The 23,633-nt window shown below is 40.2% G+C and overlaps 1 protein-coding gene across 6 annotated transcripts; it reads right to left on the bottom strand.

The window, feature by feature from the left end:
• Positions 1-144: 144 nt before the first annotated feature.
• On the bottom strand, positions 145-22,096 carry LOC149080955 (UDP-glucose 4-epimerase-like). 6 transcript variants are annotated; one of them, XM_089237667.1, is made up of 10 exons: positions 21,596-22,096; positions 11,979-12,113; positions 8,394-8,509; positions 8,195-8,308; positions 5,841-6,017; positions 5,200-5,380; positions 3,827-3,912; positions 2,475-2,552; positions 2,106-2,220; positions 145-385 (listed from the first exon to the last, which is right to left on the bottom strand). In XM_089237667.1, exons 2-10 carry the CDS (start codon positions 12,100-12,102, stop codon positions 261-263), a joined length of 1,116 nt encoding a protein of 371 aa, XP_089093793.1. In that variant the 5' UTR covers positions 12,103-12,113; positions 21,596-22,096; the 3' UTR covers positions 145-260. The 6 variants fall into 6 exon arrangements, with proteins under 6 accessions (XP_089093793.1, XP_089093792.1, XP_089093794.1 ...); XM_089237666.1 differs by having other exon boundaries at positions 11,979-12,116; positions 21,596-21,859; XM_089237668.1 differs by having other exon boundaries at positions 11,979-12,110; positions 21,597-21,664.
• Between the last annotated feature and the right edge of the window lie 1,537 nt (positions 22,097-23,633).

Genomic DNA, 23,633 nt, shown 5'->3' with positions numbered 1-23,633 from the left:
TTTTTTCTTCAAAATTTAAACTCACAAAAATCAAGAGGTTCCTCTTATGCACATTAAAATATGGTGTCGTCACAATTTTATGTATATTCTACTTTGGGAGTGGGGGGAACGCATCCACCATAATTTAAAACATACAAAACCTAGTGACAGAGATGAAGATCTTTATTGCACTGGCTTGAAACTTTATTGCATTTGTTGTGGAAGAATAATTTAATAATATAAGTATGTATGAAAAGGCACATTTTTACAATGAATGTTACTTAGCCGACGTGCAAGCCGGTCATCTGCTGTGGTAAATTCTGGATTTTCTCATTGGTTTTTTCTGCTTCAGTCTCATTCCTGTATCCAGAGGGATTCATCGTCTGCCACTTCCAGTAATCTTCACCTTTAGAAAGGAAGAGAAAAATCATCAAACAGCCATAGACTGATATTCCATAAAAGAGTTTCACTTAATTGATTACATATTGAAATGGTAAATGAGATGAGCATTGTTTCTTCAATATATATATCTGAAAGTTATATAAATTTTTTGGTATGTTTCAAATTAAAAGTAGATTATAAAAAAATGATTTGGGAAAATTATATTTTGCATTTCCATGCATTAAAGTCAATACTTTTCACAATTTTTCTATTAATAGTCACACATATGAAGATTTTAACTTTATTTTGAGAAATTAAAAAAAAAAAAAAAACCATTTTTGTTGATTCAACTATCACAACCAAATTCTTGTTTACTGTTAGTTTCCCCATACAGTTGAACCTTTGTTTAACGAAAAGACAATTTTTTTTATTCAATAATTCAGGAAAACTGTTATATCAGGTTCAATATAAACATATATATACACAAAGAGACTTCTGGTAAATTTGTTAAATCAGATTTCGTGATATCAGTCTTTGGCTGTATTTTACTGTAATTTTAGAAATGGACCTTTAAATTTTTATGCCATTCAGACGTTTTTCGTAAAAAACACCCTTTGTCACATATTTTGATAAAATCAAATGTCAGTGGAAGTCATGCATTTTTCATTTGAATTTTAAATTTTCTACTACATTCCACAGCTGCCAAGTCTTCATTTCTGAAAGGGCCCCAAACCTCTTTAGGGGTCCAGAGGATAGAATAAAGTTATTTATCGCCTAAATTTTTTAACTGTGATTGAAAAGAATCCCTACTTTTGGGAGAGAAAAAATTATTCCCAAAAAATTCAGACGGAAAAAGTGATTATGTTTTTTCCCCCAAGCTGACTCCACATAGGTTGCCATTGTGCCAAATCATGAAGAAATGTTTCATCTTGGTGAAGTAGTAGTGAAAATCGCCGAACAGCTAGCATCAGTTTGGTCAAATGAGCAAGATGGTCTATTTCCTGTACGACTATGTTTCACAAAACCTTTCAGCCCCATTTTTTTTTAATACATTAGTTATCATTTGAGAGTGGGACTTTGGTGCTAATTGGCAATAGCTAGCATGATGTCACATTTTTTTTACATGTTTTATTTGCAAAAAATAAAAATCACAATTGAATTTGTGTATGGTTTATTGCACCCAATTTTTGTGTGGATCTGTGTTAAGTGTTAAAATCTCCTGAATTCTCATTCTACAGAGTTTGCAGCTGTGGTATTCCAAAATTTCAGTGTGTGATGCATACAAACTTTCGTAGCTGGAATCATTCCAGCAACTTGATTCTTCCAAGCCATTAAGTCTTTGTCAAAAATTTAGAGCAGAACCAATAGCTGACATTATCGGTTCTAGATGCTCTTGAACTACTGGATGACCATTAAAATCCATAAGCATTCAAAAAATTCTAACGAGAATAACGGCACCTTACATAACAGGAAATTAGAGGAAAAAGTATTGAATCATTTCATTCATAAAAAGAAAAATTATTCGAATTTGTGATTATGACAATCCAATGAAGAGATGATAACTGTCACAGCTGTGGACAAAATATTCATTTGTTTTCAGTTTTGGACCATGGCTTAATGACCCACAAGAATCGAGTTGCTAAAATAATCGCTTGCACTTGGATCATATTTTAAATTAATCTAATTTAGATTTAAGCAGCATCTCGTGGTCATAGACTAATGACTATGACAAGTGAGAGACTTACACATTTCCTTCAGACCGTGAACCGCTTTCCAGTTAAGCTCCCTTTCAGCAAGACTGCAGTCACCCCATATTGCTGGAATATCTCCTCTCCTCCTGTCCATGATTCTGTAAGGAACCTACGGAATAAAAGAGCTACATAACACACTGCCACGTTAACCTTTAACCATTACTAATGATCCAGATTTTTGTTCATTGATGAACAATGTTCCTTCATGTGAAGTTAGAAAGTTTCATTGGGCAAATGAAAAATGTTTGACATTTGAAACTTGGATGTCCAATCATGTTTTCTTAAAAACCCTCAATGTTTATTGTTAATCTAATCACAATTCAATGATTAATATCTCCGTGCAATAAGCGTATAGTGTCTCACCTTTTTTCCACTGACAGCTTCAAAAGCTTGCACCAGCTGAAGAACAGAAACACCTTCACCCGTACCTAAATTGTATACCTGTAACAATATAATCCCATAAATGTCAAATTTCCATATTTTTGTGTTGCAGAAGGTTAAGGTACAAAATAAAAATAAAACATGCTATCTATGTATAAGATCCAAGCATTTTTAACTTGTATCTATCTTCACTAGTGCTTCCCAAAGTGAATAACAAACTCTGTGCGGGGGGGGGGGTGCAACAGAACCTACCACATGGGCTGTAATTAGCTACAGATACAATATAAAACATTGGCCAAAAGCTGGCTCCATGGGGTGATTTTGTGTGGTGCCCGCCTAGGTAAAAATTACTGTGCATTAAATTGATTTTTCTGATCATTATTTGAGCTATTAGTTTCAACTGCAGACTTCCTGATTAATTGACTATTTACAGTGATGATAGTAATTAGCTATGTGCTCTCATTATACTGCCTTTCCAAACACATTTGCTCTTGCTTGGCCATTTTTTCACCATCTCATTGGACAAGTTGCCTTTTGGTGGCCTCTACATTTTTAGCTCAATGCATATTTGGTGTTCTACTCACTCTGACAAAACTTTTTCAAAATGGATGCCAACTCACGATGGCACCTCGACATTCCAATCGATTAGGATACACTGACCCTAATGATTCCAAAAGGCAAAAATGTTTAATATCTGATGGTTCATATTGTGCCATTGAACAATTGTTCACACCCACAGAAACTATGATTATTTAGGTCAAAAACAGACACATTCATCTCTCAATTTTGACATGGCAGGTTGGTAGCATTCCCTATTAAAGCAGCCTGACAACTGCAAACACAGCCAGATGAGCAATGAACAAGCATAGTTTTTACAGGTCATTTTACTGGTGCTGTTTATGCACAGGAGTGGTGTTGCTTTTGACACAGCCTAATGTTGGCCCTTGAACAGAGAAGGAGTTGGCCACCTCTGCAATATAAGATTCCATGCTTCGCTCAAGAAAGAAGCAATGATAATTTTTTTTTTATTTTGGGGGAGGGGTAGAACAGAAAAGTTTTGGGAAAATATGATCCAGATACATGCCCCCCCCCCCCCATCCTGGTGCAGGGTCCCAAGGTAAGCCCCAAGCCAGACTTTGCCAATCATTGGCAAGACCCAAGCCACTTTTCACAGGCCTTTCTACAAATTATAGCAGGAACAAATCACAAGAAAGCAAAAAAACTGCAGCAGTGCTAAACCCATTCTGTATGAGCAATGGCAGCAGTTTTATGGTTAATATTCAACTGTCAAAACATTATGTACATATGAAATAAGAAAATAACAAAATCCATACCTTGAATCGTGGGTTCTTCTCAAGCTTCTCCAAGGCGGCAACATGGCCCGTGGCCAAATCCATCACATGAATGAAATCACGAACACCTTAAATTGGTAAATTTATATTTTAAAAAAGACACAAGATAGTGTATATTTCATAATGACATTGAGTAATGTGCCAGCTAAAAATCTAATATTTTGTGTGAAATGAAAACCTGAAAATCTGGCACAATATTGAGTTATACATAGGAGTTTCCAAAAATTCAGGTCCAGCTGCTATAAAAATACATGTAATTACAATTTTTGCTGTTCAAAATGTATCAACAAATGATAATGATGGTTTATACCAGCAGCAAGCACAGATCGAGGAGGAGGATATGGTCAATTGTGTAGGTTCATGAGATCTATAAATATATAAAATTGATTCTGTGTGTGTGCGAGTGTGTGCACGTTCTCTATATACAAATCTACAATTTTAGATCTATCAGCACCAAATTTTGCATATATATATACCAAACAGGCCCAGGATTAAACAATAGGCTTCTTTAAAACTTTGTCAGAGCAGGTCAAATGCCCAAAATGGACAAAAAAACTTTTTTAATCCTGTCAGTATATGTGTAATAGTTGATGCCTTTACAATGGTTTGCCACTTTTTCAATCCTTTCAGTAATTGAAGAAAACCCAGGCAGTGCCGGGTATTATAGCTAGTAGTCCTATATTTTACACGACTAATTTTTACAATATTATCTGGCTCTTGGAGAGGCCCATCTGTTCCCTCCACCCTCTGGATCTGTAGCAGGCTCTCTAGGCCTTACTTTCCAGCGAGTGACCTAGAGAGTAAGGGACCAGGTCAGTGAGCAATCAAAAGCATGACCTAGAGTATGTGAATGATCAGGAAAGTGACCTAGAAAGAAAGGTAGACAATCAGTGAGCAACCAAAAGAGTGACCTAAACTGTGTTTAAAACATTAGTGAGCAAAAGAGATACCCAGAGAGTGTGTGAACATGAGAGTGAGCAAAAGAGATACCCAGAGAGTGTGTGAACATGAGAGTGAGCAAAAGAGTAAGCAAGCATGTGAAATGAGTGACTTAGAGACAGAGGAGTGTTTGCAGGAATGTGGGGTGGGTTATAACACAGGGCAGCAAATTCGAGGAGCGAGTGGTCAAGAAAGACTAGAATGGGAGAAGAGCGACAATACCATAAATTTGCCTCTGAGGAAAGCAGAATGTACATCAAAAATCAAAACTTCAACTACAATGCTTGTGTTTTCAAGGGTGACTGCATTCTCTGAATTTTTGAATACTATTACATATTTCGATGAATTTTCTACACGACAACTTTTCTTAACTACAAAGCATGCGCACACACACTTAATGAATATATAGCACATACCTGTACCATCTACAGTTTTGTAGTCCCCACCATAGATGACAAGTTCTTCTTTCTTTCCTGTGGCTACTTCTCCGATGTAGGGCATAAGATTGGTGAATGGCCTTGTTGGGTCTTCTCCAACAAGTCCTGATGGGTGGGCTCCAACAGGATTGAAATATCGCAAGCAAATAACATTCCATTGCTGAAATCATACATCACATGTATTTTGTGGAGATATAGTAGTCTCAAAATATTTTCAAAACTCCGAATGATCTGAGCAACTGAATTTTTTTTTTAATTATTTTAGAGGATGTAAAGAATGACCCCTACCTAAATGGGAGGCTGACTCCAGCCCGGGAATGTGGATTCATAATATTCCCTTAAAATCTATATATATCACTGTGTATATTTACCATAAAATCAATAAGGAGCACTAAGCAGTAAGTTATCGAAAGTCTAAAAAATCTATAAAAAATAGGCCTAGGTGCCTACTTGATTACTTTTTGCGAGATATACCTAGTCTTTTTCAAGTAAAACAAATATCTTATACATTTTCTACTATAATTTTTCAGCTAGTCTGAGGCAGTTCCCTTATTATCGAGACTCTGCTGTACCTTCCTTTGCTAGATATTAATACTGAAGAAAGTTGTCTAAAAAATTACCTTCTCTGCTTTGCAAATATCTTGGAGCATTTGCTCGGCTGCATGTTTGGTACGTCCATAAACATTCGTGACATTTCCTGTAGGGTGGGACTCATCAATGGGTAGGTATTGGGGGTTGCCATACACCACACATGAACTGCTGAACACCATATCATATACACCATGTTCTTTCATAACCTGAATTGAAGTTACAATCACATATATTTACCATAAAATATTATATAAATTCAAAATTATAAAATTTTTCCATTTCTTTTAAAAAATTTATAACTGCCAACCTTTTAGGGGTACAATGTAAAACTAGGGATCTCCCCCCCCCCCCTAGATATCAAATTATTAATCAAATTATAGTACTTATAGTTGAATCCCGTTACAACGAATTCCAAGAGACCAAAGAAATCACTGTTATGCCACAATTTTGATACAAACCAATTTCAGGTTTTTACTGTTATTACCAGGTTATTGTTCGTATGTAAGCTTATCTGGGGAATTGGAAAAGTGTTCATTAAAATGAGATTTTTGCTATAACGGTATTCGTTAAAACAGGATTTGACTGTATTACAAAATGCTGATGGCAATCCAAACTGTACCAAAATAAAATTGTCACCAAATGGGAAGACAGGTTAGCCAATTGACAAAAACTGCTTTTGATCAGCTGAGAAAAAAGATTCCAGATCACAAAAAACCAGATCCAAAAACATACATTGGCTCACAAGGAAAAAAAAACAAGATATACAGACAAATTATTGCACTGAAACCAAAATCACCCCAAGAAAATTACCAGGACCAATCAAAAAAACCAGCTGTATGGGCACAGAATAGAAGTCATATTGCTGATTCAACGGTTGAGTCTGAATGAACTATGGCTTTTATTGGAGTTAATGGAGCTAAACATTTTGGCATAATGGCTATCAAAAGCCAGAATGCTTGTTTTTCACCAAAAGATTTTAAGTACAAAAAATTCACACGACTATATAGTATGCAAAGAACTTTTTCCTGTCAAAATTCTTCCAGATTTAACTGTTTTTCAAAATGGGAAAAGTAGGAAATTTTTATAATTGGGGTGAAAATACAGGAGAGTTACGATTTTTTTCGGGAGGGTTGGCATCAATGAAAACGAGATATCTACATTTTCATGTGCATAATGCAATAAAAGTTTGTTATACAGTGGAACCTTGATAACTCTACACCCCAAAAGTATCAATGAACATGTCAACTTAAGCAGATGTCAAGTTAGCAAGGTTCCATTTGATCTCACCTTTACAATTTTTAAACATTTATGTTATATGCATGTACTTATATAATATATAGTTGAACAATTCCATTCCATCATCTCTAGATTAACAGAAAAAAATCATTTGCAATTTTCTATGAGGAGTTTTCGAATAATCTTGCATTATGATGAAAAAAAACATAAGTATCAAAATATGTTATTTGTGAATGAGCAATGAAATTGCCAAAAATTAGGAAAAACTTTTTTTTTTTAAATTTTAGCTTCTTCAACCATCACTTGCTCAGAATTTTCAGACAAATGAAGAACCTTCAGTTCTCGCTCTTTGCTGAGCATTGTAAATATTGTTTATCCCTTAAAAATACAGACCATTGTGTTTACCATTTGGGTAGCATCAGAATCACCAAACCTAGAATAGGCCAATGTATTAAACAGCTTTGTTATGCGAACTGTTGTTCCACCTATGCACATAATGCACACCATAATTTTAAATGATGAATGTTAGCTACTGTCCACAAGACCATGAAAATAGTAAATAAAAAATTATTTTTCCATTCAGACAGAAGTTTTTAATGACTACTCTACATGTTAAGCCCTCAAACTTTTCATCCGCACTTATGCGACTTTCGTAGTCCACGGGCCGAGTTTTCAGGCCCTAAAAAGTGGAAAACAACCCTACCCCCAAGGTATGAGAAAGTATTTCCTACCAACAAATGACAAAAAAAAAAAGAATTGTTGAAATATGCGAGAGAAATGCCGTGAAAATTTATGAAATGGCTAATTCATGGGCGATTTCTAAAAATTAGTTGTGATAACACAATGCGAATCAAAGTTGATTAAAGCAGGGTTTAGCTATCTTGTAAGTAAGAAGTTAAAGAGGTTTCTACCCATTGAATTTAGTGTTATGACAACCATGAGAATGATAAATTCTGACATACCCTGTACATAATTACTACATCATCATTTACCTTCAAAATTATCATTACAACACTTCATTTGATAATAAGCGAATCAATACTGAAAAGGTAGAAATAGTGCAATTAAATGTGATTTAGATTCACATTGCCTCATGGGGATTTCTCTGCAGAAAATATGAAACAATCTATTATTAATTTCTACTGACCTCAAGTAAGTGGATTGTGCTGACCACGTTGTTTTTATAATAGAACAAGGGCTTCTGCATCGATTCCCCGACAGCTTTCACAGCAGCAAAATGGATGACAAAGTCAATTTTGTGCTGAAACGGAACAATCAACATCAAACACAAATAAAAAATTATTTTTTTGTATATCTTTTTTAAAGTAATAGTAAGCAATCCTCACCTTAGAAAATATCATTGATAATTTCTGTTTGTCCAGCAAGTCACCTTCATAGAAGATGATCTTTTTCCCAGTGATTTCTTCTGCTCTTTCGAGGCTGGGAGCTTGTTTCCTCTGTCCTAATAACAAAAACCAAAATTAATTATCAGATATCGAAGAATTAAAATTCCTTATCTTCCCAAATTCTCTTAATACCCCCCCCCCCCCCACTAGTTTGGTATAGTATCTGTGGATCTTCTTCCTAAAAATGAACATTGCAAACCTAAATTCTCAGTTATTCAAGACAGTCACAGGCAAACGATACAATCCATTTTTTTTTTTATTCCACAATCTAAAGCAGTTACCAAAAGGGTCTTGAGAGTCTGCGTGATGTAATCAAAAACTAAGGATACCAATTTTTAACATAACATTGTCTGTGGATGTACAATTCACAACATATCCTACCTGTGATTATATTATTAAATGCCCCCCCAGTGTCAATGATGGGCTGTGTTAGTGTGACCATGTAACTAGTGCTATGCAGGACATTCCTGTATTTTTATGTGATTTAGGCCATTGTAACTTTTATGGGAATGCTCCGTTTTTTCCAGTATTTCCAACAAAATTACTTGAACTTTTATTCTTCACTAAAATCTAGGCTTGACACTATTTGCATATCTTGACATTGGCATTTCATATCTTGACAAGTAGGCCCTATCTATCTTGCATGTCTGTCGTGTGAATGACACTCTCCCCTTCCCCAATGAAACACATTTTAACCCCTTAACAAGCAGGGATGAGATAACTCGTCCAAACGCAAATGGAAGAAATTCTTTTGACCCACTGTTTACGTTTTTTGTCATCCCCAAGCTTTATTGCAATCTTATGAATTGAAGTTGTCCCCCATTCTTTCTATACTCCTGATTAATGATACCTCCCCCCAGCGGCGGATTAAAGTCAGTCGAGGCCCTGGGCGCAAATGAAAATATTGGGCCTCCTAAATTAGAAAAAAGTGTGAAGTTTGGGTTTTTCGGGGTCGTTCAGAAGTCGGGGCACCCTGTGCGCCCGCCGTTAAATCCGCCTCTGCCTCCCCCACACAGGGGCGGTGTAGAGCCCACTGTTGAGAGAGGTGATTTTACAAATCGCTAGAAAAATTGTCTCAGCATGGTGTAACGATTCACGATACTTCAAATAAAGATCGTCAAAATTTGTTGCCAAAATCGTGTACTTTCTTCCGAGAGGGTTAATACACTGCGATTTGTGGTAGCGTTACATTTTTACCCCATAGGTGTGATTTTTCTGAGATTTTAGTGATAATTAGCGGCTTTGCGTGCAACCTCTTTGGCGGCAGTTGGCAATTTCCCGTATTTCCTCGCATTTATGATCCCAATTTCCCGTATTTTTCCTCAAGGGAATTCGATCACCAGAGACTGCGTGATACAATGCCACAGAGATTATTCGGATAATGGAACAATTTTCCACTTTTTCCGCTTATCAAACGAACGAGGGCGCGTGCGATTATCTTTTGACAAAAGAAATTTGTCCGCACGGAATCGACGTTCTTGCTTTCCCAACAAATCGGTAAAAAAAAAAGCACAGACTCTCTCTTTCTCTCTCTCTAATTCCTTTTTTCTTTCTTTTTTTTAATTCATACACGCATTTCTATGAAAAGTGCTGAATACGCGATTTTTTTTTTCTCCCGCGAGCAAACGTAAGCTAATCTGATGCCGAAAACATTTTTTGCGTCAAAATCATGCGTTGAAATGCTTTAATTGAAGACTATACTGATGATCACATACAATATGCAGGCTGTACCTGTCATATTGATTGATCCGTGAACATCGAAAATTCTCAGAAAACTCCATCTTTCGATGAAAATGATAGAGCATCGTTTATTTTTCTTTTAAAAGGCCTTGACCACAATGCGGAAGGAAATGACATCGATGACCCACATAATAGCAGTAACTACGATAGACATATATTGTATGATCTTAGCTAAGTAAGTAGCACTAAAGAACCCCCCCCCCCCCCCACACACACATAATTTCATATTAAACGGGGAACTATTGAAAATTTATTTACTGGAATGAATTTTGAGGTGCCCGCTATTAAGAACACATTTTTTTATATACCGACCAGGGGCACATTTAAGGTTTTGCCGCCCTTCGCAGATTATATTCTAATTTACTATATAGACCACTCATTCCACAAATTTTCCGCTAGCCAGCTTAGCGTCCATCCCAGTTTCTAAGTCGTTCTTTTGGTAACTCGCATGATTGCACATTTTCTTGGTCGCTCATTGACCTAGTCCCTAGCTCTCCAGGTCAAGCTTTGAGTCATTCACATCCTTGCACACGCTCGGTCGCCACCCACGGAAGTGGTCTCTTGCTCTGTATGTTACTCTTTTTAACATTCACATGGCTGAGAACTACGTCACTCTTTCGGTCATAACAGACTTGGTCCCTCGTTCTCTATGCCAGAGGTTCTCAACTTTTAGAATCCGGCGGCCCAGTTGATCCCTTTTTTGTGAGTGGACGGCCCGGTCAGACATGCAACTAATGAAAAATAAATGAAAAAAACGAAACAGTGAATCACTCACGGCCCGGTTCGACTAATGTCAACGCCCGGCACTAGTGTTTTCCAAAAAATAATTGTTTGGAGAGTAATTTCACTCCTCTCCAAAATTCTACGAGGTATTTTTTTTAAACAGTGCGAGATTAAAAGAATACTACCTAAAATTTGAAGGAGTATTTTCACTCCTCAACGAAATTTGAAAGAGTAAAATTAAATTTAGATTTATTAGCGCACACTGCCCGGCTATTGAGGAACATTGCTCTAGGTCACTTTCATGGTTGCACACCACACGCACTATGTTACTCTTCTGATCGCCGACTGACTTGGTCCAGCATCTCCTTGAGATAGAGGTAGAATATCTAGGAGGTGCTGCTTGGTCCCTCGCTCTCTAGGTCAGGGGTTTCCGTCGTAAAAGCTTTCGCAGAACCCTTGAGGCTATTCCGTGGAACCCTTGTGTCTGTTCTGAGGAACCTAACCAAATTTTCAATATTTGTCTATAGGGTGTCCCATGAGTTTTGTAATTCATCAGTCACAAACTGATAAATTTACTAGTTCTTCGTGTATTGTACGCTATAGGAACTTCTTGACGGGTCGGAGGTTGCGCACCCACGACATAGCCAATCTAGCGGAACTCAAATCGGATGGATTATCGCTCTCTAGCAAGTAATGCCATATTAACTGCGCAAGGGCATATTTTAATTTCTATCAAAACGGAAAACAATTTTCTTCGAATTATGCCACTCGACGAAAGCCATATATTGCAAATGAAGAGGCAAAGAATGAAAATTATTATTGCATTTGTTTCAAGATAAATCACAACGGACCCACGACAAGAACTTAACGCGTCAAGGACGGGCAATAACGTCATCGCAACCGTCAAACGAATCTTGCTTTAAAAAAACGCATTCAATTAAAAAGGAATAATCGAAATGACGGTCGAGGTCATATATTTTCACTTTTTTCTTCTTCTTCTTCCGTTAAAATTAACGGTGCGGTTAAAAAGAGAAAGAAATGTTCATGGAAACTCGACCTCACCTTGGACTGCGTTTACGAAATTGTCAATGACGATGACATCATAGCCAGCATAGAGCAGCTCGATGACTGTGTGGCTGCCGATGAAACCTGCGCCGCCGGTGACGAAAACGGTCTTCGTGGTCATGATCAATCAATCTGCTAGGAAAAAAAAAATGCGAAAAAACATGAATATGTCAGAAATAATTATCACCGTGACATCAACAATAGGTGAAATGGTGTGAGAGAGTATAAGGGATTTTCGAAACATTTTCAAAAATGTCTAGGCGGCCAATACCACATTATTCAAATAGCTTCATTCGTATGTAAAGTGATGGAAGAGGCGATTATACCAAATTGTAGAACACAGCTAAAGGGCCAGCGTGAGCTCAGGCAGTTTACTGCTGTGCCTTCGTCCGGGCACCGTGATGAACACGCGTCACAAAGATTTGGGTTCCATTCTCACAGGCGGCACAGTGATGGTCGGCCAAACTTTGAAATGTCGAGTCGATCTCTTATTCAAAAAAGTTTCTCCACAAAGAGCAATCATGCCTACAACATTTAAAATCTGTGCATATATAATCGATTATTTGCCTGCAAATTCAAACTAATGCAGCAACAAGATATGCGGAAGACTGGATGTTGTGAAGATATTTATTATTTGAGATGTTAATTTTTTAAGGAAGGAAAAAAACTCATCTCTGCCTCTACCGGGAGTCGAACCCGGGTCCCTCGATTGCCGGACGAGTGCTCTGACCACTAAGCTACAGAGGAGATTTTCCTTCGCTAGAGCGTATATATGCCGGACGGAACCGGTTCGGCATATATACGCTCTAGAGATGTTTTTTCCTTCCTTAAAAAATTAACATCTCAAATAATAAATGTCTTCACAACATCCAGTCTTCCGCATATCTTGTATTAACAAGTGGAGAGCGACATTCATGTCATATAATGCAGCAACTTTCGACGTGTTATAACACTAAACAAAAAAAAAACTTGCTAATTTTGCAGAGATACTGATTTTTGGAAAAATTTTCATATCTGCCCACTACCGGGACTCGAACGCCTGTCGAGCGCTATACCATCTAAACAAGGGTGGGTAACTTCTTTCTGTTCGTGGGCCAACATAATGGTCAGTTACAGCGTCGCGGGCCGCATCAGTGGTGCAACTGATGCAGTTTGTTAATCAAGAAATCTCTTGTTGGAACCGATGGTTCAAATAATGATCACAAATTGCATTTTTTTCACCGTACTTTTACCTGGTCGCGGGCCACCCCTGATCCAAGCTATAGTGACAGAAAGAATATTTTACCAATGAAGCGCATGTATAATATGTATGTTATAACACGTCCACAAAGTCACCCTCACGACTCGTTGCGTCCGATTGTCTTGCTCAACAAAATCTCAGAATTTTTCCACACAGAAATTAAAAAATAAAAATACACGACAGGTGCTACACAATTCATTTTACTGTCAATAATGAGTCGAGCCGACTCCCCCCCCCCCCCTTTGTCAATTCAGTATGTGCTGGAGCTAATAATTAGCTACTGTTTCAAAAAATATGAGGAAAACTTTCCACAGAATCACGTAAAAACGAGCAGCTGCAACATTTACGAATGTGTACATTGACTGAGCTAAAAAACGCTTCCTCTTTCCATATTGTGTCTGAAAATCCTTGTTTGCTAATCTTTTGCCATCAGAGAGAGATGTTGAAGAAAAATCTATGTTCCAGTCTGGTACCAGTATAATCTCATTTCCCGCCAAGGCCAAAAAGTTTGGCGAGGATATCTGATTTACAGGGTGTCAGGGACATGGCCCCCACATCCTGGAGTAGGGCCCTAGCCTGGGATCTTTCACGGGCCCCTTTATGGTGGATTTATAGCGTGTAAAACAAAAAAAATAATGAAAATCATCCCCAGGACTAGAGCTTTGCCAGCCCACCCCTTGAGGGGGTCAGGGATCATTAGGGTCTCCAGTTTAACCCTTTCAGCCACCCCGAAGTATTTCGTTTTCTAAAAACGCGTTGAAGGTATTTTTACCGTACAACACTTTTTCCACCCTGCACCTCTAACCAATCAACTACCAGTGGGCGGAGTCTGCTTTTGTTCTAGATTAGATAAGAAAAATATATTGCGTGTGTTTTTCCCCCTTACTTTCAGCACGATAAAGAAATATACACTCAGTATAAATAGTACAAAGATTTTTTTTCCCCTTAAAAAGAATCTCTCTTCCCATAGAAAGCCACACACACGTCATGTCAGGTATTTTTGTATCATTTGTCCTGCCCCCCTTACAGTGGCAATGACGAGATATCTCGTTCCCTTATAACCCTCTTATTGTCTTATTTCGGAAATTATGTCGAGCTCACATACCGTTGTAAGTTTTCTTCTCTCCTGATAACATGTTTTCTATTTCCCCCTTCCCCGCAAGTTGTCAGATCAACTGCCAGTGGACGGAGTCAGATGTTGTTCAAGGTTTGATGACGTGAGGAAGAAGTTCTTCCCCTCACCTCGCCTCGGAGGGGGAGGGTAGGAACATGCGAACAGTATAAAAAGGCAAGTTCTTCTGTTCCTTGAGTTTTTCCTATAAAATCGAATCCCGTTATAACGAACGCCAAGAGACCGGGGGGAATTACTTCGTTAAAACGAAATGTCGTTATAAAGAAATTCCAGGTTACCCAGCGTTATTCCTATGTAAACTTATTTGGGGGGATTAAAAAAAGTGTTCGTTAAAACGAGTTTTTCGCTATAACAGTATTCGTTAAAACGAGTTTTTCGCTATAACAGTATTCGTTAAAACGGGATTCGACTGTATTATTCTTTGAGTTGGAGGGGGAAACATTTTCCCTTGCAGAAGTGGCTTCCAATCACTAAATCTGGTAAATTTTAAAAACCGTTTAAAGGGTTAATCATTAACACCCCCACCCTCTCCAGTGACGTCTTAACGCATGGGACACGGCCGAAAAACGATAAGTAGTTGAATTTTTATACAATTGGCCAGGTAGGGGCTCAGAAAAATCCCTTGGCCCAGGAGCCCATGATGCTATTAAGACGGCCCTGCCCCCTCCACGTGAAGAGAAAGGCGGGACATGACATTCGTTAATTTCATATCACTAAAGGTGTCAAAGGATTACATTGCGACATCAACGATTCGCAGCTTTGGTGGGTATAGTGGTTACCGTGACAGACTCGCATCGGGAGGAACCTTGTTCGAACCTCACCGTCTCCACAGTGGTGGTCGGCTTAAGTTGATGTTCTGTAATTCTCAACTACGAAGCGCGAATGCGGGCTGATCTCCCCGTTAAATAGTCTCGCCACAGAGAGGAACAGGCCTACAACGGTACAATTATTCAATCATTACACTTCACTCATAGTTAGAAAAATTGACGCCCCATAACAGGCATACACAGAAACAAACTTCAAACTTCACTTTAGGGGTTCACAACGCAGATTCCAACATGTACCAATTTTTTCGAAGTTCCGGAGAGGGATGAGGTGCATGTGTGGTATGGCCGGTTCGATCGGGATCTAACCCCATTACGATCGAAATTGACTAACGAAGTATTTCGTCCAGAGGAATAAACTCGATCCGGTTCTAAGTGTTTTCTTTACTTCTCTCCTGACCATCGCGAAGCTTTATTGTAACCCCATGAACCGAGAGTTTTTTTTCCCTGCATCGTTTTTTCTATACTCCTGTTAGGGATTCCTCCCACCCCAGATTTATGTATCTATTTATACATGTAAGAGCGAAAGAGAAAACGTAGGGGGAACGAAAGAAAATTCTACCGCGTATACTCTTATCAATCACTGTTTTTCCTCTTATTTTTTCCCCTTCTTCCTTTTTCTAACATGCTGTTAGATTAGGACAAGGTTACCAGATTTATCGCCAATACGCCAAATAGAGATCATCTGAACTTTGTTGCCAATAGCTTTTACGTGAAGGGGTTGATTTTACTTAAAATGCAAATGGAAGCACAAACACGAAAATATTCATGTGGAAGTTTTGCTCGAAGAGGTTTTGAATGTTTCAGTGAATAAATGTCATTACCATTTAGGGCAAATCCCCACACAGAAATCGGGCTTCATCTCTTATATATATATCACTGGAAACATTTTATAGACCTATCAGACAGGTGTCTCTCTAAACACATACAGTCAGACCTCGGCACAACGCAAACCCTACGAATCAACTAAACATGACTCAAAGCAAGTCGAATTCACTGATAATGCTGGCAAGGACCTTCAAATTTTGACGTTAAAAATTATAGACTTCGTAATAAAGCCTGCCTAACGTCACACCTGAACCTGAAGAACGAATATAAAAAATTATTTCATACGCGGGATGATTCATTAACAAGCCGAATTCATAAATACAACAGACGCTCGTTATAACGACGCCCATCGCTTCGGCGAAAACGGACGATATATCAGATGGCGGATGTGGAAAGCATTTGAAGCATCCCATCGATCGTCGTGATGGAATGGTCGTTATAACGAGCATCAACAGTAACAGGCATAGATCTTTGACACTGATGCTGTAAGTGAGAGTAAAATATCGAACCATATACTACACACATACAATCAGACATCGGAAAACATCCATGGGCAGTGCAGCCTTAACGCATGGGCCCACCCGGGCCTCAACAGAAGAGGGGCCTCACAAAAATGAGATCTGGTGGAAATTTTCTAAGATTTACCAGGTAGGGCTTCCGAAAACCACTTTGCCCGAGGGCCCCATGATACTTGAGGGCCCATGATGACGGCCCTGACGCATAGACCCACCAGCTGGCCTCACAAATAATGAGAACTAGTTTACATTTTCGATATTTGTCTGTCATATATTTTTAGTGCAGTTAGATCTCGGTATAACGTCACCCCCTAGGGACCTAATAAATATGGCTGTCATAAGCACGATGACAATCGCCAACGAGTGAGCTCAAATTTACTGATTTATACACCATGCTGGGTAGGCTATTTAATAACTGACGTTATAAGCAAGGTGTCCTCTTCAGAATCGTGGATCCCGCTTATAGCGTTCCCACTTGGTACGGCTTACGACCGCGTGGTTTCAACTCTAATGGGATTTAACGTTTACAGCGTTTCCCCGCTCTTTCAATGTTCTTTTTCAAAAAAAGTTATAATTGGCGAGATCCAGAGCCGTCTTAACGCATGGGCCTACCCGGGAGCATCAAGAAAAGAGGGGCCTCAGAAAAACTAGTTCAATTTTTCGAAAATTTGCCAGGTATGGTCTCAGAAAAATCACTTGGGCCTAGGATACGGTTGGAGGGGGCATTCAGCGTCAAAGGTGGAGTAAACTGATCTAATGTACATATGAATTGTTATCATTATCATCGTTCCGTCGCCCCCCCCCCCAGACTTCCAAGTCTATCACCGCCTATGCCCATGATGCTCTTTAGACGGCCCTGGCGAGATCCACTGTACTTGAACGTACATAGTAAACTGAATTCAAATGCGAAACCGAATATTTTTCGTACTGCAGTCGACTCCCCCTTTCAACGAATAGCCGTTATAGTGAAAATCTCGTTTTAACGAACACTTTTCCAATCCTCCAGATAAGTTTACATAGGAATGAAATGCAAAAACCTGGGATTCCTTTATAACGTAGTGATTCCTCCGATCTCTTGGAGTTCGTTATAACGGGATTCGACCGTAGGTACATTCGTTTAACCACAGATCTCCTCCCCCCCCCCCACCATAAAATAAACAACTCGTACTAACCGACAAAACAGCGATTAGATTACGTCCAACGTGAAAGATTCGTATTAAGCGCGTCCGTCTTAACGAGGTTCGCTATGTGCACTCCCTCTTTATATAGACCCCACTGAATACGAAATATCGCCATTTACCCGAGCAATATAATAATTAATTCCTTGAAAAAATGAATAACATTCAAATCAATGAGAACTCACCGGATCTTTTTTGAATGCGATCGCGTTCCAACAACGTATTCAAATCAGCCAAATTGTTTGGCAACAAAAAAAACGCACCACTACGGGACGAAGCGTCCGCTGCCGGAGGGGACAATAGTAATAGTGAAGAAGAAGAAACTACAAAAAAGCAGCAGACAACAACTTGTTGAATGCACTCTGGGACTGGTTTGGTTTTTTTTTTTTCTTTCAGACAACGACAATACACTTCTTTCATTGGCCGCGGCGAGTCATGTGATCCGGTGACGTCATGCCAAACGAGTGGGAGGGGAAGAAGAGGAGAGGGAAAAAGAAGGAAAAAATATGATGATGATGATGACGAGCACAATATGGTACTCCATCATTTTCTGAGACATGTACATGATTCTCTTTGCGAAATGTGGGATATGGCACGATGCTGCGAGCATCTGTTTGTCATCATGGATATTTGGAATAAGGAAAAGAAAAAGAATAAGGTCAAATTTGGGGATTCTTGGCGAGAGATTTCTGATTTTTCAGCAAGGCCGCGACTAGATACTTGACCACCCGGGGCAAGCACGTATTTTGGCGCGCCCTTGTGATGTTAAAGGTCACGTTTAACAGTGGTGTAAAAACGGGGGGGGGGGTGGCTTGGCGGGCTATAGCCCAAGGCGGTAAATTCGGAGGGGGGTGGCAAATTTGAGGAATGAGTGGTCAAGAAAATTAGTAGGATGGGAGAAGGGCGGCAAAATCTGTATAGACCACACGCGGTGAAACCTTAAATCCGTTTCTGCCTAGAGAGCGAGGGACTAGGTAAGTGAGTGACAAAACGGATAGCCTAGAGAGTTTGGAAGCATGGGAGTGATCGAAAGAATGACCTGGAGGCATGGCCCCCACATAGGGGGGCCTGACAGGGCTCTAGCCCTGGGGCCCGGGACGGTTATCATAATTTTTTTACTTTTTCATGCTATAAATTAACTACAGAAGGGGCGCCCGTTAAAAGTCTGACCGAGGGGGCCCGCTACAGGATGTGGGGGCTATGCCTGGAGGACAGGGGACCAGGTCAGTGAGCGACGAAAAGAGTGGCCAGAGTGTTTGTGAGAGCACGTGAATGACCAATAGAATGAACTGCAGGACTAAGGACCAGTTTATTGATGGATCAAAAGAGTGACCTACAGTGTGTGAAAGCATGTGAGTGCCCATGGTCCCACATCCTGGAGCAGGCTGAGATCTTGGGCTGATTCCCAAGCCAAACTTTTCACAGGTCCTTCTATAGTGAATTTATTGCATGAAAAATAAAATTATGATATTATTATATGATTACTGTCCCGGGCTTAGAAGCTATCCCCCTCTCAGCACCACTATTATGGGAGCCATGCGAGAGCCGAAAACAGTAAGAACACAAGGGTGGGACAGCAAGAAAAGCAGACTGGAATGAGAGAGGGGCGGCAGAATTCGTATAGTCCACAGGCGGAAAACCATAAATGTGAGGTTTAAGAGTGTAACTTGTCCCCCCACCCCTGTTCCGGTGCCCGGGGAACTTTCCCGTAGTTACGGCTCTGGCCGCCCTGCCCGCGGGGAAGAGGTTGTGAAATGTTGGACTATCAGTGATAAATATGCTATTATATGAATTGAAGAAGAATTAGTGTGAAAATATTTGCATGCTCCGACTTCCAGTTGGAAGTGGGGGGGAGGGGGGTTGTCTTAGGATAGTGTTTCCTCAACTGGAAAGGCCCTAGCATCATTCATTCCCGGTCCATTTTCCGTCTGTTGTTTATTTGACCACTTGCGAAAATGGTCTCCACTTGCGAAAATGAATAAAACCGGGCCGCGGGTTTCCAAGTTCCACTTCTTCAGTCATGGCCCCACATCCTAGAGCAGGGCTCCTTGATTGGGATCTTTGGTGGATCCCTAAGTCGGGCTTTTCACGCGACTCCTACATGGTGAATTTAGAGTATGAAAACTCAAATAATGATAAGAAACGTCCAAACCCCTACCCCCCGGGCTGGGGACGTCTCCACCATTGTAGAGGGAGCGGGGCATGGATACAGGGGCGCCAGTTAGGAAACATTGTGGGGTGGGGGCGGGGTATTGGAAATGGCAGTTTACTCTTATTGGAGTAACACACAATGAGAATAAAATCCGACATATTAGATCCGGGCCCCCACATTGCGTTCTTTGACGGGACCCCTTTATGCCATTGAATTCATGGTGTCAAAATACAGAAAAACATTGCGATTTTTTTTCGTCTGAAGGGCTGGAGCCCTGTCAGCCCCGCGGGGGAGGGGATGCAAGAGCTATGCACCAAAACGATTAAAATAATCAATATACAAAGGATAAAAAATATTGTGGGCTCAGCCCCCGCTTTTTCTCAAAAGTTCCTAGTAGTTGCACAAGAAGTCCAAAATCTCAACTAGTCTCTATCAATGTCGACACCCACCTGCATATACATCGAACTCGAATGCATGAAATCAGAAATAACCACCTATTGTGTGTGTGTGTGTGGTTGCCTCACGAAAAAAACTGAAAAAAAAAGTGTGGGGATGGGCAGAAATTAAAAAAAAAAAAAAAATTAAGAACGGGAGCAGAAATTTCGAAAATGGTATATATATAGGGCGGGTTAGAAATTCAGAAAATTTCAAGGACAAAAATTCAGAAAAGTGCGGGGGAGGGCAGAAATTGCAGAAAGGGCAGAAATTACAGAAAGGGTAGAGAACTGGAGAAATTCAGAAAAGAGCAGGAACGGCAGACAGACATTTAAAAAGGGACGGGGGGGGGGGCAGAGAGAGTAGAAATTCAAAATACGGTCAGTACAGGGTGTAAAGAAAGATTGGAGGGGGGGGGGCTGAAAAGGGCAAAGACAAGGACAAAACATTACAATAACTTCCAGGGGTCATCCTTTGGGCCGTACGAAACGCGTGGCCGCACGGAGCACCGCTCTGGAAGGGTGCCAAGTCCGAGACGAAAAAGAAAAGATTTTCATTGACCCAAAAAATATATTGTGGAAAATGACCTCTGTCCACTCTAGGAGGGGGGGGGGGTGCCAAATCCAAGGTTCAAGGGTTAAAAAAAAATTATCTTTTTAATTTTAAAAACTTTTTCCTGAAGAATTTTTGGGGGGGGGGGTCAAGGGCACCAAAACTAGTCCCCACACGCAAGGCCGTACGTAGCGAGGGGGACTTGGGGGTCTGGTCCCCCCCCCCCCCCCCGAAATGTGAGAAAATGAAAGAAAAAAGAAAAAAAAAGATGGCTAGATCTATCACTACTTTGGGTCCGCTCCCGAAATGAAAGTGGTCCCACCCCCGAACGAAATTTCTGGTGGCTACGGGCCTGCCCTCACGGGGTAGAGATTTTGTCTCCACCCGCCCCGATCACTTCATCGTCACTTGCACGTCAAATTCGTACGAGCGGAAGATTCAGAAGAATAGCATAGTGTTCAAAAAAATCAGACAAGAATTAGAGGAGGGCGTCAAAATTATATACCCTCCTCAGCCCGCATTACACGTATGTATATGGAAATGAAAGAAGAAAAAAAGCGTCATAAATCATCATCGGATTTGCAAATGAGATGAGTAAGAAGCTCATCAAGGGCATCCCGAAGCGTCTACATGATTGCCAAAAATAACCTTTACACGCGGTTGTGAAACTTTTTTATTGCCATGAAAAGTTAGGCTTCATCAAAAGTTTCTTCACGGTTAGGTAAACGGCTTACGGTAAGCGGTAAAGATGGACTTACCTGAAGGTTTCTGTAAATTTCAGAAAATACGGTTCTTTTAAAGTCCTTTTAACGTCTGGCCAGCACAGGGATGAATGTAAGCAGTTTATAGAGAAGGAGAAAGTCCTCCTTCTTTTTTACTGACTTATTCTGCAACCGGTTCGCTTTGCAACCTTTTGACCTACCCTAAGGGTAAAATGAATGATATACAACTTGGCTTCTCCTTTTTGCCAGTAGCACAGAAAAAAAGAGGCAGCCATTGTCATCTCTTTCTCGTCAAAGGTCATTTAACTCCAAGATGTTAAAAACCTATCGCGGTAAAAAAAAAAATCAAAACATTCCCTTAATGGCTATTTGTTTTTCGACAAATAGCAACTGATTATAACTATCGGACGGACATTCCTCGCATTTTTACTGCCTGTCCCCCTTTTTTTTCCGAAAAATGATAGGATAAAGTAACGAGGAATGCGCACATAACCACTATAATAAGCAGACTGATCTTGAATAGTGCATGCAGGGGACGCCGAAGGGGCAGGAATTCAGAAGAATGCTGAAAAGAATGGAGCAGAAACTCCAAAAAGCTGTAGGAAAAATTATTGATATTCAAAAGTTGGGGGGGGGGGGGGGGAGGGTGAAGGCAGAAATTTAAATAAAAGGCAGTTTTCATGCGCCCATGAAAGTTCCAGCAACCCCCTCCCCCAGCAGGGCCGGTCTCAGACCTGGTGGCGCCCCTCTCCACCAGGCGCGAGTGATGTGTCAGAGGCGGCAATTTTTGCTAGTCATTACTATCCCGTATGACCGCTGACCGCCCAGAGACCATCTTGGGATGGTTTAAGCAAAAAAAAAAAAAAAAAAAAAATACGGGATGGATTCATTCTACCATATTATCAGATTCTTGGTATATTGATCGTCCCCATCAGCCCCCCCCCCTCTTAGTTGGATATTAAGGGACGAAGAAGTCGAAAAAAAAGCTTCTCCTAGAGCAGTGGTTCTCAACCGGGGCCCATATGACCCCCTAGTGGTACCGGGATATTTCAAGGGGGCCACGGAAGAAAATGGAGAAAGGGGCCATGGCAGGTGGTTTGGAGGGCTGCAGAGAGTTGAGAAGGAAAATTAAGGTGTGAGGAAATAAAGCTTTTATATTAGTGACTTTACACTTACAGAATCGTACAAAACAACCCATAAAACCAGGGCCGTCTTAGGGCAAAGACCCACCCTGGCCTCACCGCCTACATTTTGCAGCAGGTTCCCTAAGAGAGGATGGGGGTTTTCGCAGCCCCCCCCCATTTTTTAAATTATAGTGTGAAAAACAAAACAAGGTTAAAACCATATCAGGCCTCAGGCTCATGCTCGGGGGGTCTCATGTCCTTAAGTGACCCCACCTTTTGATATTTTGTATAGCAAGTACAATAAATTTTGAAAATAAGTAGGAAATATGTTGTCTGTTTATCATTTGATCATTTTTATCGCACCACGGTCATTTTCTGCACACGAGGGCTAATTAGACCAGGACCTACAATTTATTGCCGATTCCGAACGGCAGGCTTGTTTTTTTTTTTATACTCATCGAGAGGTTGGTGCGTTAACCCCTCGATGGGGGACTCCCTGCGGTAGCAACTTTTTGCTGCGGTCAAGTCGCCGTTTTTTGTTGTACCCCTGTGTCAGGAAAGTTTTCTGACAAGGACGAACCGGGTATCGAACTCGCGACACCTCTATACATCCTTTGGTACATTAGGCAAGCATCTTACCGACCGGGCTACCGCGCCCTGTAGTCTGTTTATTTCCAGCTAAGTATGGCACTACCATAGCATCACTTTGCCTGAGGGGGCCCATGATGTTGAGACGGTCCTGAACAGAACTCTGACTATTGGGGAGCTCAATAAATTCTAGGCCAGTGGTCTGGAGGCCAATCTTCTTTGCAAAATTTTCGTTCAGTATAAATTCACTGAAAAAATCAATTCAATACGAGTAAAGGATCTTGCTTCTAGATGAGGGTCGAAGACTCTGGGTAAGACAGGGGAGCCACGAGAAAAAAAAATGGTTCAAAGGGGGGCCACGG

This window comes from Pholcus phalangioides, unplaced genomic scaffold (assembly GCF_987345545.1).
Source record: "Pholcus phalangioides strain wild (caught in Gottingen) unplaced genomic scaffold, Ppha-v1.0 ptg000010l_1, whole genome shotgun sequence".
In the NCBI taxonomy this organism is placed as follows: Eukaryota; Metazoa; Arthropoda; class Arachnida; order Araneae; family Pholcidae; genus Pholcus; species Pholcus phalangioides.
The sequence above is the reverse complement of the archived record's forward strand: the minus strand, read 5'-3'. Positions and strand labels throughout refer to the sequence as shown.

Coding starts and splice junctions, on each gene's coding strand:
- LOC149080955 (XM_089237667.1), bottom strand. CDS start 12,102: ATGACCACGAAGACCGTTTTCGTCACCGGCGGCGCAGGTTTCATCGGC. Junction 6,018..8,194: donor GCACAATCCACTTACTTGAG/GTCAGTAGAAAT, acceptor ACTTCAATTCAG/GTTATGAAAGAACATGGTGT. Junction 3,913..5,199: donor CAAAACTGTAGATGGTACAG/GTATGTGCTATA, acceptor TACCAATTTAAG/GTGTTCGTGATTTCATTCAT.